The following is a 24,201-nucleotide window of genomic DNA, read 5'->3' on the forward strand; positions in this document are numbered from 1 at the left end:
TGGTCTACCAAAAAAAAACGTCACCATATCTAGAACCATTTTAATTTAAAATTCTTCATTTACCAATATTGACATAATTTACAATCGTACAAATATCTACGACTTATTTTAAATAACAAATTTCAAAAGTATATGTTTTTTTTAAAACTTTGAATTATCAAACGCCATCATATAAAATGAGACAGAGAGAATAATACACGCATGGAGAATAACTTGCAGGGGGAGTTGCACAGCCCTAAGAGTGGTCAATTGATCACCATTCATCGAAAAACTATACTGTATATATAAGTAAAATATTAGATTTTAGAGGTATATAATATATATTGAAAACCCTTTATTGGAGATTTTTTTTATTTCTTTCAAGTTTGAATGCTCTAGATGAAATTTTTGATTTCACCACTAATAACTTGTATGTTATTCCAGCATGTGAGAGGTATACTGTATATACATGTGCAAGGAACTCTAGTTAAAAAAAAAAAGCTAAGTAAGAAAAGAATCAAAAGATCCTTAGACTTTGGCACTATGCACATTACCCTAAAGATGTCTACATTCATTGTGTAACATAAATCTTTTAATCAATAAACTAACATTCATTTTAATATTAAAAAAAAAAGATTTATATGTCTTTGATGGTAGACGGCGAGTCAAAAAAGAAAAAGAAAAAAACAAAAATAAAAAGAAGATGCGAAACACAACTGACAGCACCACTTTTTGTGGAATACCGTGGCTGTGCTTCTCATTTTACTCTCTCGAAACCAAAACAAATGCCAATGCCATATAAAGCAACCCTCCACTTTACCAAATCTACAGGTGGGATTTCTGTTTTCTGAAATTTTTTCTCCATCTGGGTCTGATCCAAATTTGTTGGAATTCTCATCAAATGGATCATAATGAGAAATACTCAGAGGAGTTAAATGTGGCCGTCAGGGTTGTGCATATGGCTTGTGCTCTCTGTCAAAAGGTGCAAAAGAGTTTGCTCTCTACCACTTTTGATGATGATGTTAAGTCCAAGGATGACGATTCTCTTGTTACTGTTGCAGGTGCTTTTTTGTTTTTTTTCTTCATTTTTCTCGTATTGGGTTTCTGCAGAATGTTTTTTTGTTAATAATTTTTTTGTTATAATGGGGATTTGAACTCCATCCCCGGCCCCAAAGGAACTAGTAGTTTTGTTTTTTAATATGAAACTCATTTGTTTCGCTAGAAATTTAGCAGCTTTCTTTAGGTGTTGATAGCACACCCTGAAATATGGCTTTGTTTTTAGTGTTTTCTCATATACTGGGAGCTTAAAAGTAGGATTGAAGTTGTAGTGGGAAAAGGATGATAATCCCGAAATTTGAGTCCTCATTTGAATTGGATACGCAATTGGGCCATTGTCCATTAAGGGATAGACGTAATGTTGGTCTTGTCAACCGATTTTATCCGATGCATAGTAGGCTACACGGATAATTATGCAGAGTGAGCGAACAAAGTCTACATTGAAAGTTGATAAGGAAAAAAAAAACTACATATAAGGTGTAGGAATACTCTTAATGCTAGATTGTTTAGAAAAATCATGCACACTTGGCGCAGAGTGGATAATATCTATCATGTTAAGAGAATTTTTGGGTTGCTAGCCCAACTAGTGGTATTAGAGCTGATGGTTCGGTGAAACGAGTATAAAGATGACATAGTGATGCGTAAAACGAGCCGACTTGATGTATTTGCCCATCTACAGCCCAATTTACTACTTTTACCGTTATTTGGATATGCACACAAAAGAAGAAGCTTGTGGGCTTTGGTGACCATAAATACTCAGATGATGGAGATGATGGATGACACACAGTGAATCTCCAAATAAGTCCATAAATCTTGGTGATGGATCATGCTACTTAGTTCAAGGGGAGATTGTTGGATGTGCGAATCGGTACTCTTAGTAGTGTGAGGCTCTCCGAGGGAACCTGTGTGAGTTTGATCCAAAACGGACAATATAACACCATGTTAAGAGTATCTTTAGGTTGGCTTAGCTTGACATATTCAGCTTGAAGCTTGTAACTACTTTCACACAAGGCAAGAAATTACTGCATTTGATTATGTCTTTCACCACAAAGAAGACTTCGTCAACAATGCCTATGCAGGAACTATGTCTTTATTAGTTAGACTTCATACACTATATAAACAAATAGTTGAAGCGTGCGATAGAAAGCGGAAAAACTACGTATACAGTGTCGGCCTATTGTCATAATTCAGGCTTGTATATGCGTTTGGCCATTTGGGTCTTGGAATATAGTTGTTTTAAGGGCTTTACCCTCTATTTCCAAATTCAAATTTGTTCCGTATTATTGTAAGTGGTATCAACCTTACACACACACACACACACACACACACACATATATATATATATATATTATTTGTTAGAAAATTATAATTTAGACAAACATATTTAAGGAAATATTTACGAAATGGTATCGGATGATACCCTTGCTAAAGGGTCTCTAAGCCACTGCTCGTCAGCATAGCTGTTTCTCCTTGGAGTCAAGTAATTCAGCGGAGCACCATCTACAACACGATCCATTAACGTGCAATAGGAGTTGGCTGAATGTGTCACAAGCCATGCCGCTTCCATAGATCGTACCTTGTTTTTATGGATAGAACTCATGACATGATTGGATAGTCTGTTGAGTCTGTTAAGACTTCTTGTATAAATAGCACATATTGCACTACGATGGATATAATGCAATCATCACAGAACCAGTCAATCAACTTCAGTTCAATTATCCTTTGTCTTTCAGTCTTGTACTTGCATTATTTACAGCATGCCTTATACTACTTTTGTCGCTTCTACCTTAGCCAAATGTTGTCTAGTCCGCTTTCCAGGGACAGATTTAACTTGTGACTCCTTAGCCAGGACGCTTTCTTGAATAAGTTTGGGAACCTCCATAGGAGAAGCAAAGTTCCCTTCTCTACGTCAATCATCTGATTACAAATGAGAATCATGTGGAAACGAAGGGTTGGCTACTTCTAAATTTTGACGCAACAAAGAGAAAGTAAGAAGTAGCACAAGAATGAGATAAGAAACAGAAGAAGCTTTGATTCTCTGTTCTCTTTTTAATTATTATATAAAGGTGGTTTTCGGGGAGCTTGCGCACACCTCTATTACTCTCCAGGTAATCATTACCTCCAACCAGCTCAAATAGTGAGTAACTATACCTATGAAGACTTAGGCAGATGAAAAAGAATCACTTAGAGTTTTTTTTTTTTTGCCTCTACTGGGATCTGAACCCTTGTCTCTCATGGTTTCATCGCACTTCATTGACCTCTAGACCATACTATTGGGATTCTTACCGGACACAAAAACTTCAGTCGAAAGCTTCAGTCTGTTGTCGTCTGCTCTTAATACGTTATAACTGATCTTTATGCTTAAAAAGCACTTTGAGTTCAGTGACATTGCATGTTTCGAAATGACATTGCATGTCTAAGATCACAAGATTCAGAAGTGTATTTTTGGTGTGTTATGCACACTTAAGTTTAAGATCACAAGATTCAAAAATCTTTATTACAATCTTAACCTTTGTGCCTAGTCAAACTAAGACACATGTAATGAAATGGAGTAGCTTTTTTCTTCTTCTTTCACTGAATAGAAGAAATCCAGATGCTTCAGTTTTTATTTTGGCTGCTTCACAATTTAATTTTGGATGATTTTCCAGTAACACTACTCCAGTGTCTGATGTCTGATGTCTCTCGATTATGACTTTGTAGGAGAGCAAAACAGCATCTCTAGATTGTTTGCTCAGACTTTCTAGAATTGTTACTGGATTCTGATAGTGTTTAATAGAAACCTGGCACCTATAACGGGCATATTGTCTGTTTTGTTTGTTTCTACTCCTTAACATATTCAGCATGGAAGTTCTCTTACTGTTTCTACCTGCAATTGTGCATTAATATTTTCATGTCTTCATTTCTTATAGAATATGCATAGATTGCCTCCATGTCTGCTAAGTACTCATTTTGTTTGCATGGATAGATTGGAGTGTGCAAGCAACTGTAAGCTGGATCCTTTCAGATGCTTTTGGCAGCGAAAATGTCTCCATAGTCGCTGAAGAAGATGTGCAAACTCTCTCCAAGTCTGACTCAGCAGGTCTGTTGGGTAAAGTTATTAGCACTGTTAACGAATGCTTAGCAGAAGCTTCCAAATATGGTCTAAAAAATCCTGAGGAAGCCCTGGGGCCTTTAGAAGTTCTTGAGGCTATTAGTCGCTGCAATTCAAGTGGCGGTCCTCTCGGTAGGCATTGGGTTCTTGACCCGGTTGATGGAACATTGGGGTTTGTGCGTGGAGGTCAATATGCTGTGGCACTAGCATTAATTGATAATGGAGAAGTTGTGATGGGAGTGCTAGGTTGTCCTAATTACCATGTAAAGAGGGACCGGCTTAGTAACCAGAAGCAAAATCATATTGCATCAGATATTTCAATGCACTCATCTGATGTTTTGGAAGTAGGATGTGTGATGTACACAAGGAAAGGTACTGGTGAGGCTTGGGTGCAGCCACTTGTTTATGGGGATAGGAAATTTGAGTGGCCAAATTTTGCAAAACAAATTCACGTCTCTTCAATTGATGATGCCGCATTGGCAACTTTTTGTGAGCCAGTCGAGAGAGCCAATTCAAATCACAGCTACACTGCTGGACTTGCTTGCTCTGTTGGGCTTAGGTTTGTTGACAATCTGTCTCCTGTAAACTATTGCCTGTTTAGAGCCAGTCTCCAAGAATTCACTTAGTTTCCAAAAGTTAAATTTGTAGGTTGACTAGCTCTTTCATTAACTGCACTATGAAGCTCCTTCCTTCTTCCTTCTTGAAAATGTAGACTCGTTCCTATGTGTTTTTGGGTCAACAAATTACGCTTGTTTATAAGAAAAATATGTTAATATGTTACTCAAGAAGAAAAATAAATACATGTTGATATGTTATTTAAGCTTTGTGCGAATAGTGTTCTCTAACATTTTATTATCAACTGGCAGAAATAAGCCCCTCCGTGTTTATAGCATGGTAAAATATGCGGCCATAGCACAGGGAGATGCTGAAATTTTCATGAAATTTGCAAGAGCTGGTTACAAAGAGAAGATTTGGGACCACGCAGCTGGTGTTCTCCTTGTACAAGAGGCTGGCGGTGTTGTAACCGATGCAGGAGGGCGTTCACTTGATTTTTCTAGAGGGATATACTTGGAAGGTCTTGATAGGGGAATAGTTGTTTGCTCCGGCGTTAAGCTGCATGAGAAACTAATTGGAGCTGTTTATGCCAGCTGGGATTCCTCTAATCTATGAGCCTCCCTTTTCTGCTCGACAGTCGGTGATGGAATCCTATCTTATTACGCGCTTCCAGGTAAAGTCCTTTTCTATAATTTAGCGTCTCACTGAATTGCATCTGCTTCTCTACGTTAAATTTCATAAAACCAAAGATCTCAGAGTGCCAATGCCCAACCGGAGTTTAGATTCCTATGAGTGGCTTTATGTTTGTTCACTTGATTCTTGTAGTCTCATTATTGGGAAATTATATGACCACTGCAGGTGGTAAATATTTTGTACTATTCTCATTTAAATTTTAAAGTGGTAATATTTCAGGTGACAAACCTTTGCAAATGGAGTTCGCTTTTGCAATGGTTCATGAAGATCCGTGTTTGCTCTGGGACGACATTGCGGACTGGTTATCAAGAAACAGGTAAATCTGAGGCTAGTGTTGCAGAGAAATGTTTCCTAAATGGCTGGTTAGTTTACCAAAAGGCAGAAAATCTGAGGCTACTATACTGCAGAGAAGAGTTTGCTTGTCGTTCTGGGATCGTGGAGGGGAAACTTTATTGCTTCAACGACCAAGTTAAAAGTACATATATGTTCCAGTCTTCAATCCCCTCCCTTAACGAAGATGCAAAAGAAGACTGTTGCTGGATTCTGATACTATTGGTAGATATCTCAGTTTTAAAATGGATTAGAATGTCCAGTAACCCGATTTGACTCATGGGAACTTTTTACCATAACATAATCCTTTTATCATTTATGTATTCCATTGACACACACACACACATTTTAATTTGAATACAAATCTACAAATTGAGACTTGTATCATTTAAGAAAGCCTTTAGAGCTTTGTTCGACTTTGAAAGTCTGAGGCTCAAAATCTCTAGTTGCCCATATTTACGAATTTTGTAGTAAATGAATTAAATAAGTTCAATTAATGGGGGCTTATTTTGTTCAAAACCTAATTGGTTCTGTTGTGTCACAGAAAGCTGAACGTGTCACTGTACGGGTGTAGAAAATCACACCAAACTAAAAAGTCAAACCAAACCGATTAAAAAACGCGACTAGGTTTGGTATTGAGTAAAAAAATTTGAACTAAACCGACATATAAATATATAATTTTAAGATTTATATAGAATTTTCTTTAAAATATGTCTAGAAATATTTAAGATTATCTTGCGGAATATAATATTTAATAGTATATGAAGTGCTCCATATTTATTAACCTTAAATAATGGATTGTATGATCACTTTCTCATCAAGTATTGCTAAAATGCGTCATTGTCTTTGTTCTTCCATATTCATATCATATGTTAAGATATCATATCATATATCTTTTTCGAATGTGAAGTGATTATTATTATTATTTGGGTATCATATTGATTTTTATGTTTAATTACTAAATTCGGTTAACCTTAAAAGTGTACATCAAAACATTATTGTCAGGTGACTAAAAAAATAACTATTATGTGTTACTAACAAAATTCTCTCATACGAATATTTTAATAGATAATATGTATGTCATTTTCTATATTTTTACTAAATATATATGTACTTGTCAAAAATTTAACAAAGTAAGATTGAAATAATATTTAAGTAACAAAAAATTCGAAAATCCAAAAAATTTGATAAAACCAAACCAATCCAGATCGATAAAATTGGTTTGGTTTGATTTTGATAAAAATCGAATCAATCCGGTCCATGTACACCCTACGTCTAAGTAACAAGAAATAACTTTGTTGTAAACGAATTGAATAAATTGTTCTCAAGATTGTAGTAGATAGCTCGCACTAAATATTTACAGAAATTAGAATTTAGATTCCCAAGTTGTTCCTACACCTCAACCAGTCAGCACTTCTCTTGTCAAAACACTCATATTTTCTCATGAAAATCATCAGAAACTACTATTGTGTATGTTACCTGTTGGGGTGACGATTTTTGTTACCCATAAACGATATTGAAACAATGCAGAAAATACTTTAAAAATATCAACAAAAAAAAAATGGACCAATTTGCAATATCAATTTATTAGTTTTAGTAATTGATAATCAGACCTTATGTCAACATGAGCGAATATTTTATATTACCCTTTTAGTTTAGAAACAAATATATTTGTGTAATAAGATAGTAGTGGCTTTCTTGCTTTATTTTGGCAGTATTTAAAATAAAGGAAAAATACCACGTCATCAGTAGAAAGATAAAGGATAGGCATGGACAAGGCGCGCCAAAAACCTCATCTAACAACTACCAGGAACTCAACTCTCTGTCAATGGCGTACCCTTTATCCTGTTCTACTATCATCTCTCACAGGGCAGGGTCCGGTAGTTGTTATCTCCCTCGTTCTCTCAAAAACAATGCCTTTTTCCGTACCCACCTCGTGCTTCCACTCAGCCCACTTCGTAGTACAACTCCAGCAAGACAAATTTATGCTAGACTCACTGTCCCAAAGAACAGTGCTTCACTGGTTAGTTCAATACTAGTCTAAATTTATAAGCTTAAATTTTGTGATTTTTTTTAATTCTCCCTTTGTGCCGTCTACTCCTGAGCTGAGTCATGAGTAGTTTGGGATTATTGTACTTACTACACTTTACTGAGATATAATTTGGGCAAAGGTTTACCTTTTAACAGTTTGATCCAGATGAAAGCATAAGCGACTACGGAACTTTCTTATCAGGACAATCTGCACAATTGCTATTAATCCTTGCCTAAGATTGATACCATCCCAAATTCTCCCAAGTGTGTGATAAAGTTAAACACTTTGAAGATTCTAGCCAAGGCATTTAATGTCTTCGAGGATAATTTTATCCATATAATTAGTTTACGAAGAAAAATGCAAAGTGTAACTTAGGCTATGTTAAGTCCTACGAGGGAATGTGTGTGGTTTCCTTATATGGTCTTGGCTAATCCTCTTGGGTCCACATCTTATGTTATCCACACTCAAGTTGTCCCATGGGCATGTGCGCGGGGGGAGGGGGGTGGTTAGTTTTAAGTCCCACATTGGTTGAGGTAATGGTTTGTGCTGTCCTTATACAGTCTTTGAGAAATTTTCCTATCATGAGCTAGCTTTTGGAGTTTGAGTTGGGCCCTATCCATTTCTTCAACGGCTATGATTTTTCTGATTTTCCTTATATTTTATTTTCCTTGGGACACTAGCATGGTGCATTTGTAACCATATTCCGCACGCTTCAAGAATGATGAGGAATACAACTTTTATAACCCTCTCAGCTCCTGAATGGGTTTTCAGTCATGCAGGAATTGACAAAGAGGCCAACTACTCCGTCCATTTTGTTAACACATTTGGAGAGTACAATGAAGCAATTTCAGAGTTTAATGGCTGTGATGCTTATCTTTATTGAAATTGCATCTCCAATACCTTTTTATGAATGGCAAGTTTGGCCCGTTTCTCCTGCTGAGGCAGTGCTTTATTCCCCTGAAACAAACATCCCAAGAACAGGAGAATTAGCTCTCAGAAGAGCTATCCCCGCCAACCCAAATATGAAAACTATACAGGTGACTTATTTTTGTCTTGCCAATATATTTTGGTTTAGCCAGACTCATGCAGTATCACCATTCCTTTTTGTTTAAATGCAGGATTCTCTTGAGGACATCTCGTACTTGCTGAGGATTCCACAGCGGAAACCATTTGGAACAATGGAGGGTAATGTGAAGAAAGCGCTTAAGGTATTGCTTTATATTTTTGTTTGCAACCAAATTAGATATAAAACAAGGTTTGGTCCTCTACCAAGGTCCCCATTCTTCGATATATTCCACAGCCATCCAACGGAAGTATTGGGTGTCAGGCCATTTCCAAACAATAAAGAATAGAAGAGAACTTTTGGGATAATACCCTGCATAAAATAGCTGCTTATTTACTTTTGTTTGCCAGAAAGATCCTCAACGGTATAAGGAAGGAAGAAATTTTTCCTTTCATGTTATTCTCTTAAACCATCCATCAAATAGACTTATAGCAGTAGAGAACTAAAAGAGTTTCAAAGATGTAGACGCCACGTGCCAACTGATTGTAGCAGGTCATTTGGTTCTGCATATAAGAAATAATATCTACTTATTTTAAAAGGATGTGAAGGTATGAAATACTCTTATTCTGTGTCTGATTCAGGTTAGGTATAGGGTTGTAGTTATGTTATCATCTCTGAAATTTATACCCTTGGAATCTAGATGATCATAATTGAAGTACAATATTAAAATGAAAAACTAGTTGGGTTGATGAGGTTTGATAGGGGGGACTTGTGGGATTTAGGTGGGGGGGGGGGAAGTAGAGGCAGATGGAATTCGTTTCCTTCTACGTCATGAAGTTGTCGTGATCTCTCATCCTCCAATGGGATACAAATAATTCCATTGCCCTTGAAGCGAGATAATAATCTGGCCTTGGACTAAATATGGACTAATTGGTTTGAACTGTACTCCATTGGTGTAAGTTTCAACCTAATGACGGATCTTAATCTGGCACTCATTTGCTCCCTCCCCCAAACCCCCCAACCACCCCCAAAAAATAAATCTTGTCGCATATATTAGAAATACGCGGCCCCTAAAGATAAGCTGGCAGGGATTCCTTTTGTGCAATTTTGACCTATAACAACCATTCTTTTTAATCTCCCATGTATGTGAAGTTATTACATTCATCAAATGTGAAACCGGAACTATTTCTGGTTTCAAGTACATTATTCTAATGCTTCAATATCTCTTCAGATTGCAACAGATGAAAAGGCATCCATTTTGGCTAGCATACCAGCTGAACTGAGGGATGAGGGTTCAGTCTTGTACGCTTCTCTTATAGAGGGAAAGGTAAAATGAAATAACGAGAATTGTTTAGTTTAAAAGTATTTTTGGTTAAAGGACTTCATTTTACGTTCCAGGTTGTCACAAACCTGCACCAGTGTCGAGGTTCATTCTCTACTAGCTACATTTAGGCCCCAAAAGGGATAAAAAGAAAGAGGAAAAATTTTAGAAACTCGGAACTGTTATACATGTGATCCTTTAATTGATTGAACCAATAGCAGGGATGTCTTTCTGAACCAGGAGCACATTTGTTGTTGCTTTAGGGATTATGTTTTGTTGCAGAAGTTTGTGAAAATCCTATGCATTTGTGATAGTACATTTTCGGTTTGCATGATGATATTCCAGTGATAGTACATTTTTGGCCTATGTTGCGTAGACTCTCCAAAATGTTACTGCACCCGTGACGGATCCTCCAAAAATACACTACTTTTGCAGGATCCAACAGGCATCCAACGACATTTTTGGAGAGTCCGAACAACATAATTTTTGGCTGTCTCATTGATTTCTTAAATTTCAGAAATCATCTAAACAGATGATATGTTTTAACATAAACCTACTGCGATTAAGATGACTTTCTCGTTTATCTTGTCAGGGTGGATTACAAAACCTTCTACAGTACATAAAGGATAAGGATCCAGATAAAGTATCAGTTGGTCTAGCATCTACACTAGATACTGTTGCGCAGCTGGAGTTGTTGCAGGTATTTATAAGCTCCTTTATACTTTAAACACCTTTATTACTACCGCACGTGACATTTATAAATGACGCCCATAAACGCTGTTACTCTTTTGTGGTGAAATGGAGCAAATCAAATAGTGGAAAGCACAGCTGATGAGTCCACATTTACCGTTTAGAGTAATTTGCGCTTTTGTGGAGTTTTAGTAAGCAATAAGATTGTTATTAAGGTTCAAATCTTGCAGTTAGGAAATTTTCTTGCGCATTGAAGAATATAACAAAGGGCAAAGCTTGGGGCAAAGAGCCTGTAGCATCAAACTATCCAAATCTCTCATGCATTACGATTTTTAGAATATTTAATTCGTTAATTCAATAATCAGTGTATGACAATATCTCAAAGACATAATCTCTCTACAGGCCCCAGGGTTATCATTTTTGTTGCCTCAGCAGTACTTGAAATACCCAAGGTAAGGCTTCTCATGATTTCTCTTCTAAATATAGCATTTAGAGTTTAGGCACCTAAATTGCTTTGTTTCTCCTCTCTTTTTTTTCTCTTTTTTAAGTGATAATTGTGGTGTACGAGCGAGCTTGTGTGCACCTTGACTTTCACCGAGTACGTGCTACACTTCCACCTTCATTGTGCTCTGTGTGTTTGTGTTTAGACAGTCCGTTATAATAGAAGTTAAAGAGGGTATGTATGCTCGTCGTGTTCTTTATATGGACATCTGAGGCTAGGGGTCCATTCCCTTGACCCGTACTGATGAGAATTTGACTCCACGAGAAATTGAGGAGAGACGTGATTGTTTTTTGATTCTGTGGATATTTTTACTGTGATACAAAGGCATGGATTGGTAAACAAAAATTGTCCTGTACACAGTGGAAAGTACAGGCACATCGCAGATGCACCTGTGTAACTCCTTTTTTATCCTTTTTGAATCGCTAAAGATGAGTACTTGCTTCACAAGCAGCAGCACCAAGGATTTACCGCTTATATATAAAAGTTGGCTGGAAGTTGATGTAAATTGTAAGGATTCCAAAAGGTCCAGCACTATACCTATATCATTTACAAAAAAAGCCTTGCACTAAAACTTTAAATTTGAATGCACCTATACTTAACAAAAGTTACATTTTCTGATTTCTCTTAAAGAACCTTTGGTTTCTTTCTAACCAGTCTGTTCCAAATATACAAAGAGGAATGGTCTTCAAAATCTGTTTTCTGTTTTTTCCCAGCCTTCGCCCTGCCAACTGCACAGAGCTTGCTTCAAGTTTCCAGTCACTACCACACTGCACTCCTTAGAGGCTAAAAAACATGCATCAGATTGGGCAGACATATTTACGGAGTAGCATGATGGGTTTTACAGTTTCTGAGTGTCCTTGCAGAGAAAGCACCAGCTGCACAGATGAAAACCTCCTTTTTGCAGGTTATCTTGTCTCAACCATGCTTCACGTATGGCTGTCCAATCAAAGCATGCCACTTTAGTTTGAGCCCTTCTGTAGTCCCTGTTGTTTCTGCTCTAATAGGCATGACTTCGCTGAGAATTTACCATCCTTCTTTACTATCCATAAGAGGGAATCTTTTTGTTGTGCATCCAGAATTACTTCTGAGATTCTGAGCAATGAATAATGTTCCATCCCTTTCATACAGCGTAGAGCAATAGTAGTGTTTTGCTGATTCCCATGCTATACTGGAAAGATTCTGCCAGAGTGTCCTCCCCATGCCGTTTGTGCAGCCAAATCTTAATTCTTCTTCCATTAGGAATTACGAGTCTTACTTTTTTCTGGAACTCACTCCATAAACATCTGATGCGTTTCCAAATGACACACACCATGAGAAGAAGTGACGGTTAGTTGCCAGCAGTTCTGCATCCCATGCTTATGCTTGATCACCTCTTTCCACAGTTCATTCCTTTCATCATTAATTCTCCAGTCCTCTGACTGTTGTGGAAGCCAAATGTATATAGTGTGAATAAGTCACAACTACTATACCAAAAATTATGATAGCCACCAAATAATAAATAAGACAATAAAGCAACAATAAAAGGAACACCAGAATTTACGAGGTTCGGCCAATTTTGCCTACTTCCCCGGACACAACCAATATTTTATTCCACTCCAAAAATACAAGTGAAATAATACTAAAGAGAAGATACAAATGCCTTAAGAAGATAAGAACGCAAATGAGAGGTGTGTCTAAATCCTAAACATTTGGCCTTCTTTTATAGGGTGAAGTACCAATTGGTACTTCACCGATGTGGGAGTTCTGCCACTCAACAAATCTCCACCTTGGCAAAATTCTACATCTTCAATTTTCTCTCAATAACGAATTTTGGTTGTGTCTCCATTTTCAATCTTTAGTGTTCAACAATGTTGATCAAATCCAAACAATGTTGAAACTTGACCGCAGTCACCACTTTTGTCAGTATATCAGCGGGATTCTCTGTAGTATGAATTTTCTTCACCATGGCTCCACCTTCTTCTATGATTTCTCGTACGAAATGATACCGAACATCAATGTGCTTCGTCGTTGCATGATAAACTTGGTTCTTCGCTAATTGAATAGCACTTTGACTATCACACAAAATTGTGATACTTTTTTGTCCAATACCAAGCTTTTTTAGCAATCCCTGAAGCCAAATTGCCTCCTTCACAGCCTCTGTAATAGCCATGTACTCTGCCTCTGTTGTAGACAAAGCAACTGTTGACTGCAAAGTAGACTTCCAACTAACTGGTGCCCTTGCAAAAGTAAACACATAACCAGTAGTTGATCTTCGTTTGTCCAGATCACCCGCAAAATCTGAGTCACAATATCCAACTACAGATTGATTGCCTTCCTGCTCGAAAACTAACCCAACATGTACAGTATTATGAATATACCGTAGAATCCACTTCATAACTTGCCAATGCTCCTTTCCTGGATTATGCATATATCTGCTAATAACTCCAACAGCTTGTGAAATGTCAGGTCTCGTACAGACCATTGCATACATCAAGCTACCAACAACATTTGCGTATGGTACCTTTGACATATACTCTCGTTCAGCTTCATCTTGGCGACATAGTAGTACTTAGCTTAAAATGGGGAGCAAGTGGAGTACTAACTGGCTTAGTCTTTTCATCTATGCCAAAACGTGTAGTACTCTTTTCAAATACTCTTTCTGAGATAAACAGAGTTTCTTTGAACGTCTATCTCTTATTATCTCCATGCCAAGAATTTTCTTTGCCTCACCTAGATCCTTCATCTCGAACTCCTTCTTCAGTTGAATCTTCAACTTATCAATTTCTTCCGAATTCTTGGAAGCTATCAACATATCATCAACATATAGGAGAAGATATACAAAGGAACCATCTTTAAGCTTGCGCAAATACACACAATGATCGTATTTGCTTCTCTTGTACCCTTGCCGCAACATAAACTCGTCAAATCGCTTGTACCATTGTCTAGAAGATTGTTTCAATCCGTACAACGATTTTTCAAGTTTGCACACCATATTTTCTTTTCCAGCAACTTTGAATCCTTCTGGCTGAGTCATGTAGATTTCCTCCTCCAAGTTTCCATGTAAAAACGCAGTTTTTACATCCATCTGAACTAGTTCCAAATCCAATTGTGCTACCAAAGCCAACATAATTCTAATGGAGGAATGTTTTACAACTGGAGAAAACACTTCATTGTAATCAATTCCCTCCTTTTGAGCATATCCTTTGGCCACCAATCTTGCTTTGTAGCGAACATCTTCTTGGTTAGGAAATCCTTCTTTCTTTGCAAATACCCATTTGCACCCAATTGCTTTCTTTCCCTTCGGGAGATTGGCCAATCTCCATGTATGATTCTGATGAAGGGACTGTATTTCATCATTCATGGCAATCCTCCACTTATCTTCTTCTGAACTTTGGACAGCGTCTTTATAAGTAGTAGGAACATCATCAGCTACAATTGAGGTTGCACAAGCAACCGTCTCTATGAGACGAACAGGTTTCGTTATTGTTCTTTTTGGCCTGCTGGTTGCTATTGATTCAAGTTGTTGTTGAGGTTCCTGAGTTGGAATCTCCTCTACTGGCTCTCCTTCCAGAGGGTAATCTTCATTTGTTTCCTCCTCTGCTTCTTGTGTAGGAAAAATAAATTTTCCCTCAAACTCCACCTGCTTAGAAGCACCTTCATTTTGTTTGGTATCTTCTGTTACCTTATTTACCATAGCAGATTCATCAAAGGTAACATCCCTGCTGAATATTACTTTCTTTGTCATAGGACACCATAAGCGATATCCTTTGACTCCAGAAGTAATTCCCATAAAAATAGCCTTCTTTGCCCTTGGATCCAATTTTGACTCCGTCACATGATAATATGCAGTTGAGCCAAACACGTGCAAAGAGTTATAATCTACAGCAGGTTTTCCGTACCATTTTTCAAATGGTGTTTTGCCATCAATAGCAGCAGATGGTAGACGATTAATGAGGTGACATGCATATGTAATTGCCTCAGCCCAAAATTCTTTGCCCAAGCCAGCATTGGACAACATACACCGTACCTTCTCCAGCAAGGTCCGGTTCATACGTTCTGCCACTCCATTCTGTTGTGGTGTATGTCTAACAGTGAAGTGTCGGACGATGCCATCATTTTCACAGACCTTATTGAAATGATCATTTTTGTATTCACCTCCATTGTCTGTGCGAATACACTTGATCCTCCTGCCTGTTTGATTCTCCACCATCGTCTTCCATTTGAGAAAAATTCCCAGCACTTCATCTTTGTTTTTCATTGTATACACCCACACTCTTCGAGAAAAATCATCAACAAAGGTTACAAAATAGTGCTTCCCACCCAATGAAGGTGTTTTGGAAGGACCCCAAACATCAGAGTGTACATAATCCAAAATGCCTTTAGTATTATGGATCGCTGTACCAAATTTAACCCTTGTCTGTTTCCCTTTGACACAATGCTCACAAAACTCCAAGTTGCAAGCCTTTACTCCTTTTAACAATCCTTGATCTGATAGAGTTTTCAAGGATTTTCCTCCAGCATGTCCCAAGCGCATGTGCCATAGCTTGGTTGCTTCTGCCTCTTTGTCGTCACTGGATGTCACTGTCGCTGTCCCAATAACTGTACTGCCACGATAGCGGTACATATTATTATTCTTCCGATTAGCCTTCATTACCACTAGTGCACCGGAGCATACTCTCATCACTCCATTTTCTGCAATGATTTTGAACCCTTTTGATTCTAGGGCTCCCACAGAGATGAGATTCTTCTTCAAATCCGGTACATATCGAACATCTATCAATGTTCTGATCATTCCATCATGGTTCCTTAATCGTATTGAACCAATGCCATATGAGGTAAGAGGGCTGTTATCCGCTGTGTGGATGACTCCATATTCTCCTTCTTGAAATTCCACGAACCAGTCCCTGTTGGGACACATATGATAGCTACAAGCCGAGTCCATCAACCATATGTCTGATGATGTTGATGACTCTGTTGTAACTAATGAGAAGTCTGAATCATCACAATCAGCTACATTTGAATCCATAATGGCCTTTCCATTGTTATGTTTGGCCTTATTCTTCAACTTCGGACAGTCTTTCTTCTAGTGTCCCTTTTCTCGACAAAAGGCACATTCATCTTTGCTGGGTCTAGATCTTGACTTGGATCTTCCCTTCCTTGTCCTCGTTTGATTTTGAGGACGACCTCTCATAATAGTGCTTCTCCTTCTCCGCCCTTCTGTTTTTCTCCTTTTCTTTGTTCATAGCTTTACAAAGCCGAACAAACTTCTCCGAGAGAAATTTCATCATTTCCATGGAGTAGAGTAGTTTCAAGGTGCTAGTGACCCCAACAACATCAAGGCCAAGTCACCATCATCAAAAGTTGCATCCATATTTTGTAAATCTGTGACCAACTTATTGAAACTGGTGATATGTTCATTCATCGTGGTACCAGGAACATATGTGAAGCAAAACAGTCTCTTGTTCATGTACAATTTATTTTGACTATTTTTCTTCAAAAATTTATCCTCCAGTGCTTTTCATAATTTACTTGCAGAAGTTTCCTTTGTGTATGGATATTTCTGCTCTCTAGCAAGGTAGGATCGAATGGTACCACAAACAACACGGTGGATAATTCTCCAATCTTCTTCTCCAATAACATTTGGTCTTTTTTCTTCAATGGCAAGATCTAGCCCTTGTTGAAAAAGGATATCTAGAACCTCGCCTTGCCACATCCCAAAATGTCCTGACCCGTCAAAAATTTCTACCGCAAATTTCGCATTTGACACAATTCTTGTCATAAGCGAAGATGCAAATGATGACGTATTGTTGACACTTGATGTAGTTTCTTCTTGTTTATTGTCTCTCATCGTTGACACAAATATTATTTAATAGCTGACGACACAAATCAAGATTATTTCCTTTCTGGTGTGGAAGATCAGACTAAGCTACAACCACAGAGCATACTCAAACAGAACCTTGACTCAGTTACCAAGATAAATCTTTTCTGATGTGGAAGATCACACTATGCTGCAACCACAGAGCATACTTAAACAGTATCTTGGCTCTGATACCAATTGTTGCGGAAGCCAAATGTATATAGTGTGAATGAGTTACAACTACTATACCAAAAAATATGACAGCCACCAAATAATAAATAAGACAATAAAGTAACAATAAAAGGAACACCAGAATTTACGAGGTTCGGCCAATTTTGCCTACTTCCTCGGACACAACCAATATTTTATTCCACTCCAAAAATACAAGTGAAATAATACTAAAGAGAGAAGATACAAATACCTTAAGAAGATAAGAACGCAAATGAGAGGTGTGTCTAAATCCTAAACATTTGGCATTCTTTTATAGGGTGAAGTACCAACCAAAATTGGTACTTCACCGATGTGGGAGTTCTGCCACTCAACAAATCACTAAGATTTTGTTGTGTAATCTTAGGTTTTTGACACCTGGTTCCCGCTTCTTGTCTTGCATCAATCTTTGCCATTATACCAGATGAATCTTCCGTCCTGATTTCTTACTCAGAAGAGTTCCTCTGCTTATCTTTGTAAATTGTTTTTCTACCTTTGCTGGGATAGGTATGACTGAAATCAACTTGGCAGGGATGCCATCAAGTGCACTACTCACTAGTGTCAGTTTGTCACTGAAGGAGATACTGCTTCTTGCAGGAACTTACTTTCTCTCACATTTCTCTGTAACTCCTCTCCAAACACTTTCGTCTTTAGCCTGGATCCTAATTGTAGTCCAAGGTATACTGTGGGGAAAGTTTTTAACCTTATAGCCGTTGTCTCTGCTAACTCCTGAATGTTTTGATCTGCTTTGACTTAAAACCTAATAGTATTCCTCTTCAAGTGTAATAGCTGTTTCTCTTCTGCATCACGCAAAACCAAAGTATCAACATAAAGAATATAAGAAACATCCACTCTATTGCCTTCTGTGTTCCTAATATTGAATTCTTTCAACCAGTTTAATTCCAAAGCGTTGCGAGTTTCAGGCTAAATTTTCCATAGCCAGTATAGATGGAAAAGATGATGATGGATCACCTCTTTTCAAGCGTCTTTGTGGTGTGGAAAAGCCTACAAGAGAGCCGTTAATGATAATTGAGACTTCTAGCTGATACTGATTCACCTTGAACAGTATAAACCAGAGTACAGTTCACTTGAGACTGAGAGCTGATGTGGATTCACTTTGAACAGTAGAAACTTGAGTATAGTTCACTTTAGAGAAGATTTCAGCGCCAAAATATTTGCAGAAATAACATAGGAGTGCAGGGATAACTTAGAATTTTTTTTGAAATGTTGTAACTCCCAGACTAGTTCACTAAATGATACACATGATATGTTAAGGACAAATATATCTGGATAAGAACAAATTTTCCTAGAGGGAATAGGAGTAATAGGGAAAGAAAGAATACCTAACTACCTCAATTTGGCACGATATATTCCGAGCCCACCTGAACTATTTTTGGTCCTAATTACCCCTTAACACTGGACTATTTGATATTCTGACCCCCTGGGCAAACTCTGTCTAAGAAGGTGAGAGACACACGCTGCCATGTGAATTTGTTTGTCCATGTGGCATTTTAAAAAAATAACATATTTTTTTTATCTTTTTAAATTCATTAACTTTTAGGGGGCCAAATTTGTAAATAACTTGGCTGGAAATCCGTTATTTAGGTTGAAACTTTTTCTATTTGGCTAAAAGTAATGGATTTTCAGCCCAGGTTTTTACAGATTTGTCCCGAAAAAGAAGAAATACACATTTGAAACAAATAGTCATTGCATCTAAAGAAGACATAAAAAGAATACACACTTGGAACTCTATTATTTGGCTTGACTTTTTTTCTATTAACCGAAAAATAATGAGTTCCAGTCAAGTTTTTGTTGGATTTGTCCTGAAAAAGATTAAATACATAGTTAAAACAAATAGTCATTATATCTAAAGAATAAATAAAAAGAAATACACAGTTGGGACTCCATTGCTTTTGCTAAAGCTTTCTAATTTGGCTATAAATATTGGAGGTTCAGCCAAGTTTCTTTTATAGATTTGGGTCGAAAAAGATGAATTGCATTGCTGGAACAAATAGTCATTGAATATAAAGAAGAAATAAAAAAGAAATACAAATTTAGGGTAATATATGCATTATATACTATGAAGAATCAAGAAGAAATACATAATCTAAACAAATAAACTATTGTATATGACTGTGTGACTATTAACGGTTGAAGAATACCCCACCTGGAAGTTAATTTTTTTTATTTTCTTCGCTCTTTCGTGTCTTAAAGAGAGTATATCCATGCTCTTTGTCATGTCAGCATGGGTTAAAGGCTATCAAATGCCCAAGTCCAAGGGGTAATTAGGATTACGAAAACTTTAGGTGTGCACTGAACCCGTGCCTAGTTCACGGGAGTAGTTAGGTATTCAGTACTCTTCCACAGGGAAAAGTAAATTTCATCGAGATAAAATTGAGTAGCATTTGTGTAGGTTTCTTCCAATTAGCAATAAGACAATGATATAAGAACTTTGGTATGAGTAAAGCAACATTTCAACAGGGTGACCCTTCCATAAAGTAAGTAAAGCAACCGCTTTAGGCCCCATATTTGTGGAGGCCCAATTTTTTGTTACATCTAATAGACTATGTATAAGTTTAAAAAAAAAGTTCTGTAAAGTGAAAAAGTTTGATTTCTTTCTTTAAGAAATATAGAGAAGAAGGATTTGCAACTGTTATGATTTCTACCAAGGAAATTGCACTTGAAATGAATATCAAACCTAAATTTCGTAAGAAACGTGTGATATATAGGAAGTAATAATTTGATGCAAATGTTGATAATTAAATTTCAAAATTTTTCGAAGAGTCTCTTAGAGTTGATTGCTTTTATAAATAATAGACAAGACTATTTTTTCACTTCAAAATAGATTTGAACAATTCAAAGCATATGAAAATATTTTTGGTTTTCTATTTGGCAGTAAAAACTAAGATCACTAGATGTTGGAAGTTTGAAAAAATTAATCTAGAATGTTCCTTAAAGCATAATAATCAATTCGATATTGATGGTTTAAATTTATTCTCTGAATTAAAAGTATTAAGGAAAATAGTACAATTAGAAGATAACAGTTTAATTGATACATTTAATCAAATAAAAAGATTTAGTTCTTTTTCAAATACCTAAATTTCTTATGGAATAATGTTAATAACTCATGTTACCGTTGCTTCAGTGAAAAGATATTTTCAAAATTAAAATTGATAAAATCTTACCTAAGAACAACAATGTCACAAGAATGGTTAAGTGGATTAACTATATTGTTAGTTGAGAAATACTTATTGGGAGTTATTGATTATAAGAAAATCATTAATAACTTTGTATCTAAGAAAAGCTATAAAAAATAGACTTCAAATAAATAATAAAAAAAAAAATTAAAAAGTTAAGGCCCCTCATAAAGTTTGGCTTTAGGCCACAAAATTCGTCGGGCCGCCCCTGCATTTCAACTGCTCGTTATAAAGTTAGTTGCTTAATGACAAATATGTACAGTACATTGATTATAGAAACCGAGGACACTACATATGCATGGTTATTGTGCCTTGTTGACACTTATGGTAGCTTTTGTATATCCAAATGTTCACATTATGATTCCTTAGCTCTTCAGCAGCAACATTATGCATCTTTATTGAAGAAAACTTGAGTTGGGGTATTCTTTTTAAAGCACCACGCATTCAATTTATAAGCAAACCATGTTCGAGCAACTACATAATGATTTCTTCAGGGAAGATGGTTTATGTTCTATTCTTCTACTAAATACGTCAGGCTCACAGGGAGAGGAATAGTTGAATTTACAGTTGAGAAAGTAGATGGTTCAACATTTTCTCCTGAAGCTGCTGGTGTAGCCAAAAGCACTGCAAAGATTCAGGTATGCTGGATCCTTTACTTGAGTGTCAGATTAAAACTGTGGTGACCTAGGTGGATGTCATGAAAACCTCTTGCACTGCCTATTTCTTTGTTTGATCTTTTATTCTGAATTTGATAATTGGCACACGGGGGCTTTGCACTTCACCATTCCCGTTCTTTTGGCATATTCTCTAGTAGATATCTGATGATTCTATTCAATTGTCCAAAACAGCCCCATTCTTTCAGCGTATGCACCAAGGATGGCATAAAGGAGAGCTTTCATCTATTTCCTGCTTTGTCTTCTAGAAGAGCTATGTTGATCATATGAGTCATCTTTTGCAGAGTGAATGCATATCACGTCATCATCATCAGTTCCTTGTACTTTTCTCATGAATATTCATTTGTATGCTACACTGCGTCATTTATTAACATTACTATCCTCTCCCCTTTGACAGGAAATTGATTACATAATCATTTCAAACAATCTTTTCCTAATTAAATAATTCATTGTATACTAAAGTTTTAAGCATCAGTTCAGACCTTTCAGTTAAAAGATAAATACTTATGGAAGTTATTTGCTAATGACTCAAAACATATCACTTATTTGTTACCTTGAATATTAACCATAATCTCATGCAATTTCTTTAGCTTGGAAACATTATTGCAATTTAATCAATCTGGAAACGGCTATACTGTCTCTTTCTCTTTATTTGAACTGCCTATCGTATATTGTGTTTTTGAAATAAAAAGTATGTTTCTTTTGTATGATGAATTATTCCCCAATTAAACGCTTACTTCGGCTTTTCTGAGGGGGGGGTGACAATTTGTCGTATGATAGAGCCTGCAGCAGAGGAGAAAGTTTTTTATTCTACTATTATAACTTATAGTATTCTTCAGACACATATTTTGGTCAACACAAAAGTATTAACTGTATAATGACACAATGCAGGTTGTTTTAGATGGGTATTCAGCACCACTGACAGCAGGGAACTTCGCAAAACTGGTAAGGTATTGGAATCTCACTTAATCCTTGTAAGTACTCATTATGCAGCATAACAACAACTATGCCTCATCTACAAACTAGTTGGGGTTTGCTATGATCCTCGATATCATTTTGATCCATTTGGGTCCTTTCCCTTCCAATATCAATAATTTGTCTTTTAGGACAGATTGAAGGATTATAGCATGATGTCTGAAAATATTCAACCACCTTTAAGTGATGAGCTGAAGCACAATGCTCTTCTTGCATCTTTTGGCTTGTAACGCTCTGTGTTTGTTTAGTCCTCAACGTGTACATCAAAAAAATGTAGAAACTGTTTTAGTTCTTGCATATTTACGTCTGCTTTCCACCTGACATGTTCATGTTTTGACATGTTCATGTTTTCCTTCGTTTCCATCAAATGACATCTACATCACAAGGATAAGGACCTTCTTTACTACTAATAATTTTGTCCTGTCTTTTCCCCTTCGAAGACTACCCTGTACTTCTGTTAGACAAACTGATCAGACTTCAGGGTACACTTGAAGCATGTCCACACGTGATGGTGGTTTTTCTCCTTTCTTTTTCCCGCATCTTTCTTCTTGGGACTAATAACTGCTTTAGTTGAAGAGCATAGAGGTCATAATTTCCTTCCTATAGCTCTAGATTATCAGCTTCACATTCTGCTTGAATATGGAAAACCATCATAGTGATGTCTTGAGGAGTTATGTTTTTTGAATTCTCGATTATGTTACACTTGCTGACCCAAGATGAGTGCTACCGGTCCCTGACATTTCAAGCTACTATCTCACTGTGATCTTGTTCAGATATTTATATCTTGTTATATATGGATTGTAAAAACTTGCATCCTTGAGACTTCTCATCTTTAGATTTATTTGAATAAGAAATTCTGAATTTTCTGTCATGATAACAACAAATCTATAATTCTGTAGGTGATTGATGGGGCATATGATGGGATGAAGCTAACTAGTGCCAACCAAGCAATTCTTTCAGACAGTGAATTGGGAAAGGCCACAGGTTATAGTGTTCCCTTGGAAATCAAGCCATCCGGACAATTTGAGCCCCTTTATAGAACAACTTTAAGCGTTCAGGTATGCATAGTTTCATGGATTTTAACAGACCACTTTGGTGTTTATTTCTGCTGCGCTGTGCTTATGGTTTATTCCTTTTGTTATGGAAGGATGGAGAGCTGCCTGTGCTTCCATTATCCGTTTATGGTGCAGTTGCAATGGCTCATAGTGATGTATCAGAGGAGTTATCATCACCAAGCCAGTTCTTCTTTTATCTTTACGATAAGAGAAATGTAAGTAGTAATTCATCAGTATAGACTATTCCTGCCTTTCTTCTTGTTTATTCTTAAAGCTACCACTTGAATCTAGCTATAGAATATCGCCACCCAACTTATCCAATTAAAATGTTGTTTTGCAGTCTGGTTTGGGAGGTTTGTCATTTGAGGAGGGTCAATTTTCCGTTTTCGGGTATGGTTTCTTCAAATTTTTTTGTCAGATAATTTGCGAAAACCTATTGTATATTCAACAAACCAGTGATTGTAGATGTTTTAATGGTAAATCGTGTCTTATGATGCATAGATATACAACTATCGGGAGAGATATCCTTCCCCAGGTCAAAACTGGTGACGTAATTCGATCTGCGAAGCTGGTGGAAGGCCAAGACCGCCTCGTCTTACCACCCCAGGAGAACTAACCTTCTTGACTCAATTTTTTGAAAAAACTATATCTCATTTATTGTTGCAGATCATTAGTACCAAAAATGGCTGCTGCTTCTTGTAAACATAACAGTGGAGTATTTTATTATTGATGTCTTACCACTTTCACTACCTTTCTCTGCAATTGGATCTGGCTTTGCTAGAACATGATAATGTACAGTACATGGGGCGAAGCTACACTTTGGCAAGGGTGGTCTTTGTCGGAAAATTACATTGCCCATATAGGTAAAATATCATGTTTTAGAGGTACATAGTATATATTGAACACCCTTTGTTGGAAATTTTTTTTTTACTTCTTTCAAGTTTGAATAGTTTAAGGAAATTCCTGGCTTCGTCACTATGTACTATATACAATCTGGGTTGGATA

General features: G+C 36.8%; 2 protein-coding genes across 4 annotated transcripts; both read left to right on the top strand.

Moving 5' to 3' along the window:
* Positions 1–701: 701 nt before the first annotated feature.
* LOC104242564 (3',5'-bisphosphate nucleotidase AHL) lies at positions 702–6,128 on the top strand. Its single transcript, XM_009797640.2, has 4 exons — positions 702–1,040; positions 4,001–4,685; positions 4,993–5,354; positions 5,594–6,128. Exons 1-3 carry the CDS (start codon positions 881–883, stop codon positions 5,294–5,296), a joined length of 1,149 nt encoding a protein of 382 aa, XP_009795942.1. The 5' UTR covers positions 702–880; the 3' UTR covers positions 5,297–5,354; positions 5,594–6,128.
* A 1,350-nt stretch (positions 6,129–7,478) lies between these two features.
* LOC104242563 (peptidyl-prolyl cis-trans isomerase CYP37, chloroplastic) lies at positions 7,479–23,945 on the top strand. Of its 3 annotated transcripts, none has more exons than XM_009797638.2 (12): positions 7,479–7,727; positions 8,516–8,773; positions 8,855–8,944; positions 9,971–10,066; positions 10,653–10,760; positions 11,153–11,202; positions 21,028–21,130; positions 22,058–22,111; positions 23,041–23,199; positions 23,289–23,411; positions 23,537–23,586; positions 23,698–23,945. In XM_009797638.2, exons 1-12 carry the CDS (start codon positions 7,533–7,535, stop codon positions 23,810–23,812), a joined length of 1,401 nt encoding a protein of 466 aa, XP_009795940.1. In that variant the 5' UTR covers positions 7,479–7,532; the 3' UTR covers positions 23,813–23,945. The 3 variants fall into 3 exon arrangements, with proteins under 3 accessions (XP_009795940.1, XP_009795941.1, XP_070006083.1); XM_009797639.2 differs by having other exon boundaries at positions 7,588–7,727; positions 8,508–8,773; XM_070149982.1 differs by having other exon boundaries at positions 7,611–7,727; positions 8,417–8,773.
* Positions 23,946–24,201: the final 256 nt, after the last annotated feature.

This window comes from Nicotiana sylvestris, chromosome 6 (assembly GCF_000393655.2).
Source record: "Nicotiana sylvestris chromosome 6, ASM39365v2, whole genome shotgun sequence".
In the NCBI taxonomy this organism is placed as follows: Eukaryota; Viridiplantae; Streptophyta; class Magnoliopsida; order Solanales; family Solanaceae; genus Nicotiana; species Nicotiana sylvestris.

Excerpts from the sequence above, each read along its gene's own strand:
- LOC104242564 (XM_009797640.2), top strand. The coding sequence starts at position 881 with ATGGATCATAATGAGAAATACTCAGAGGAGTTAAATGTGGCCGTCAGG. Across the intron at positions 1,041-4,000 it reads TTCTCTTGTTACTGTTGCAG|ATTGGAGTGTGCAAGCAACT; the intron begins GTGCTTTTTTGT and ends TTGCATGGATAG. Across the intron at positions 4,686-4,992 it reads GCTTGCTCTGTTGGGCTTAG|AAATAAGCCCCTCCGTGTTT; the intron begins GTTTGTTGACAA and ends ATCAACTGGCAG.
- LOC104242563 (XM_009797638.2), top strand. The coding sequence starts at position 7,533 with ATGGCGTACCCTTTATCCTGTTCTACTATCATCTCTCACAGGGCAGGG. Across the intron at positions 7,728-8,515 it reads CAAAGAACAGTGCTTCACTG|GAATTGACAAAGAGGCCAAC; the intron begins GTTAGTTCAATA and ends TCAGTCATGCAG. Across the intron at positions 10,067-10,652 it reads CTTCTCTTATAGAGGGAAAG|GGTGGATTACAAAACCTTCT; the intron begins GTAAAATGAAAT and ends TTATCTTGTCAG.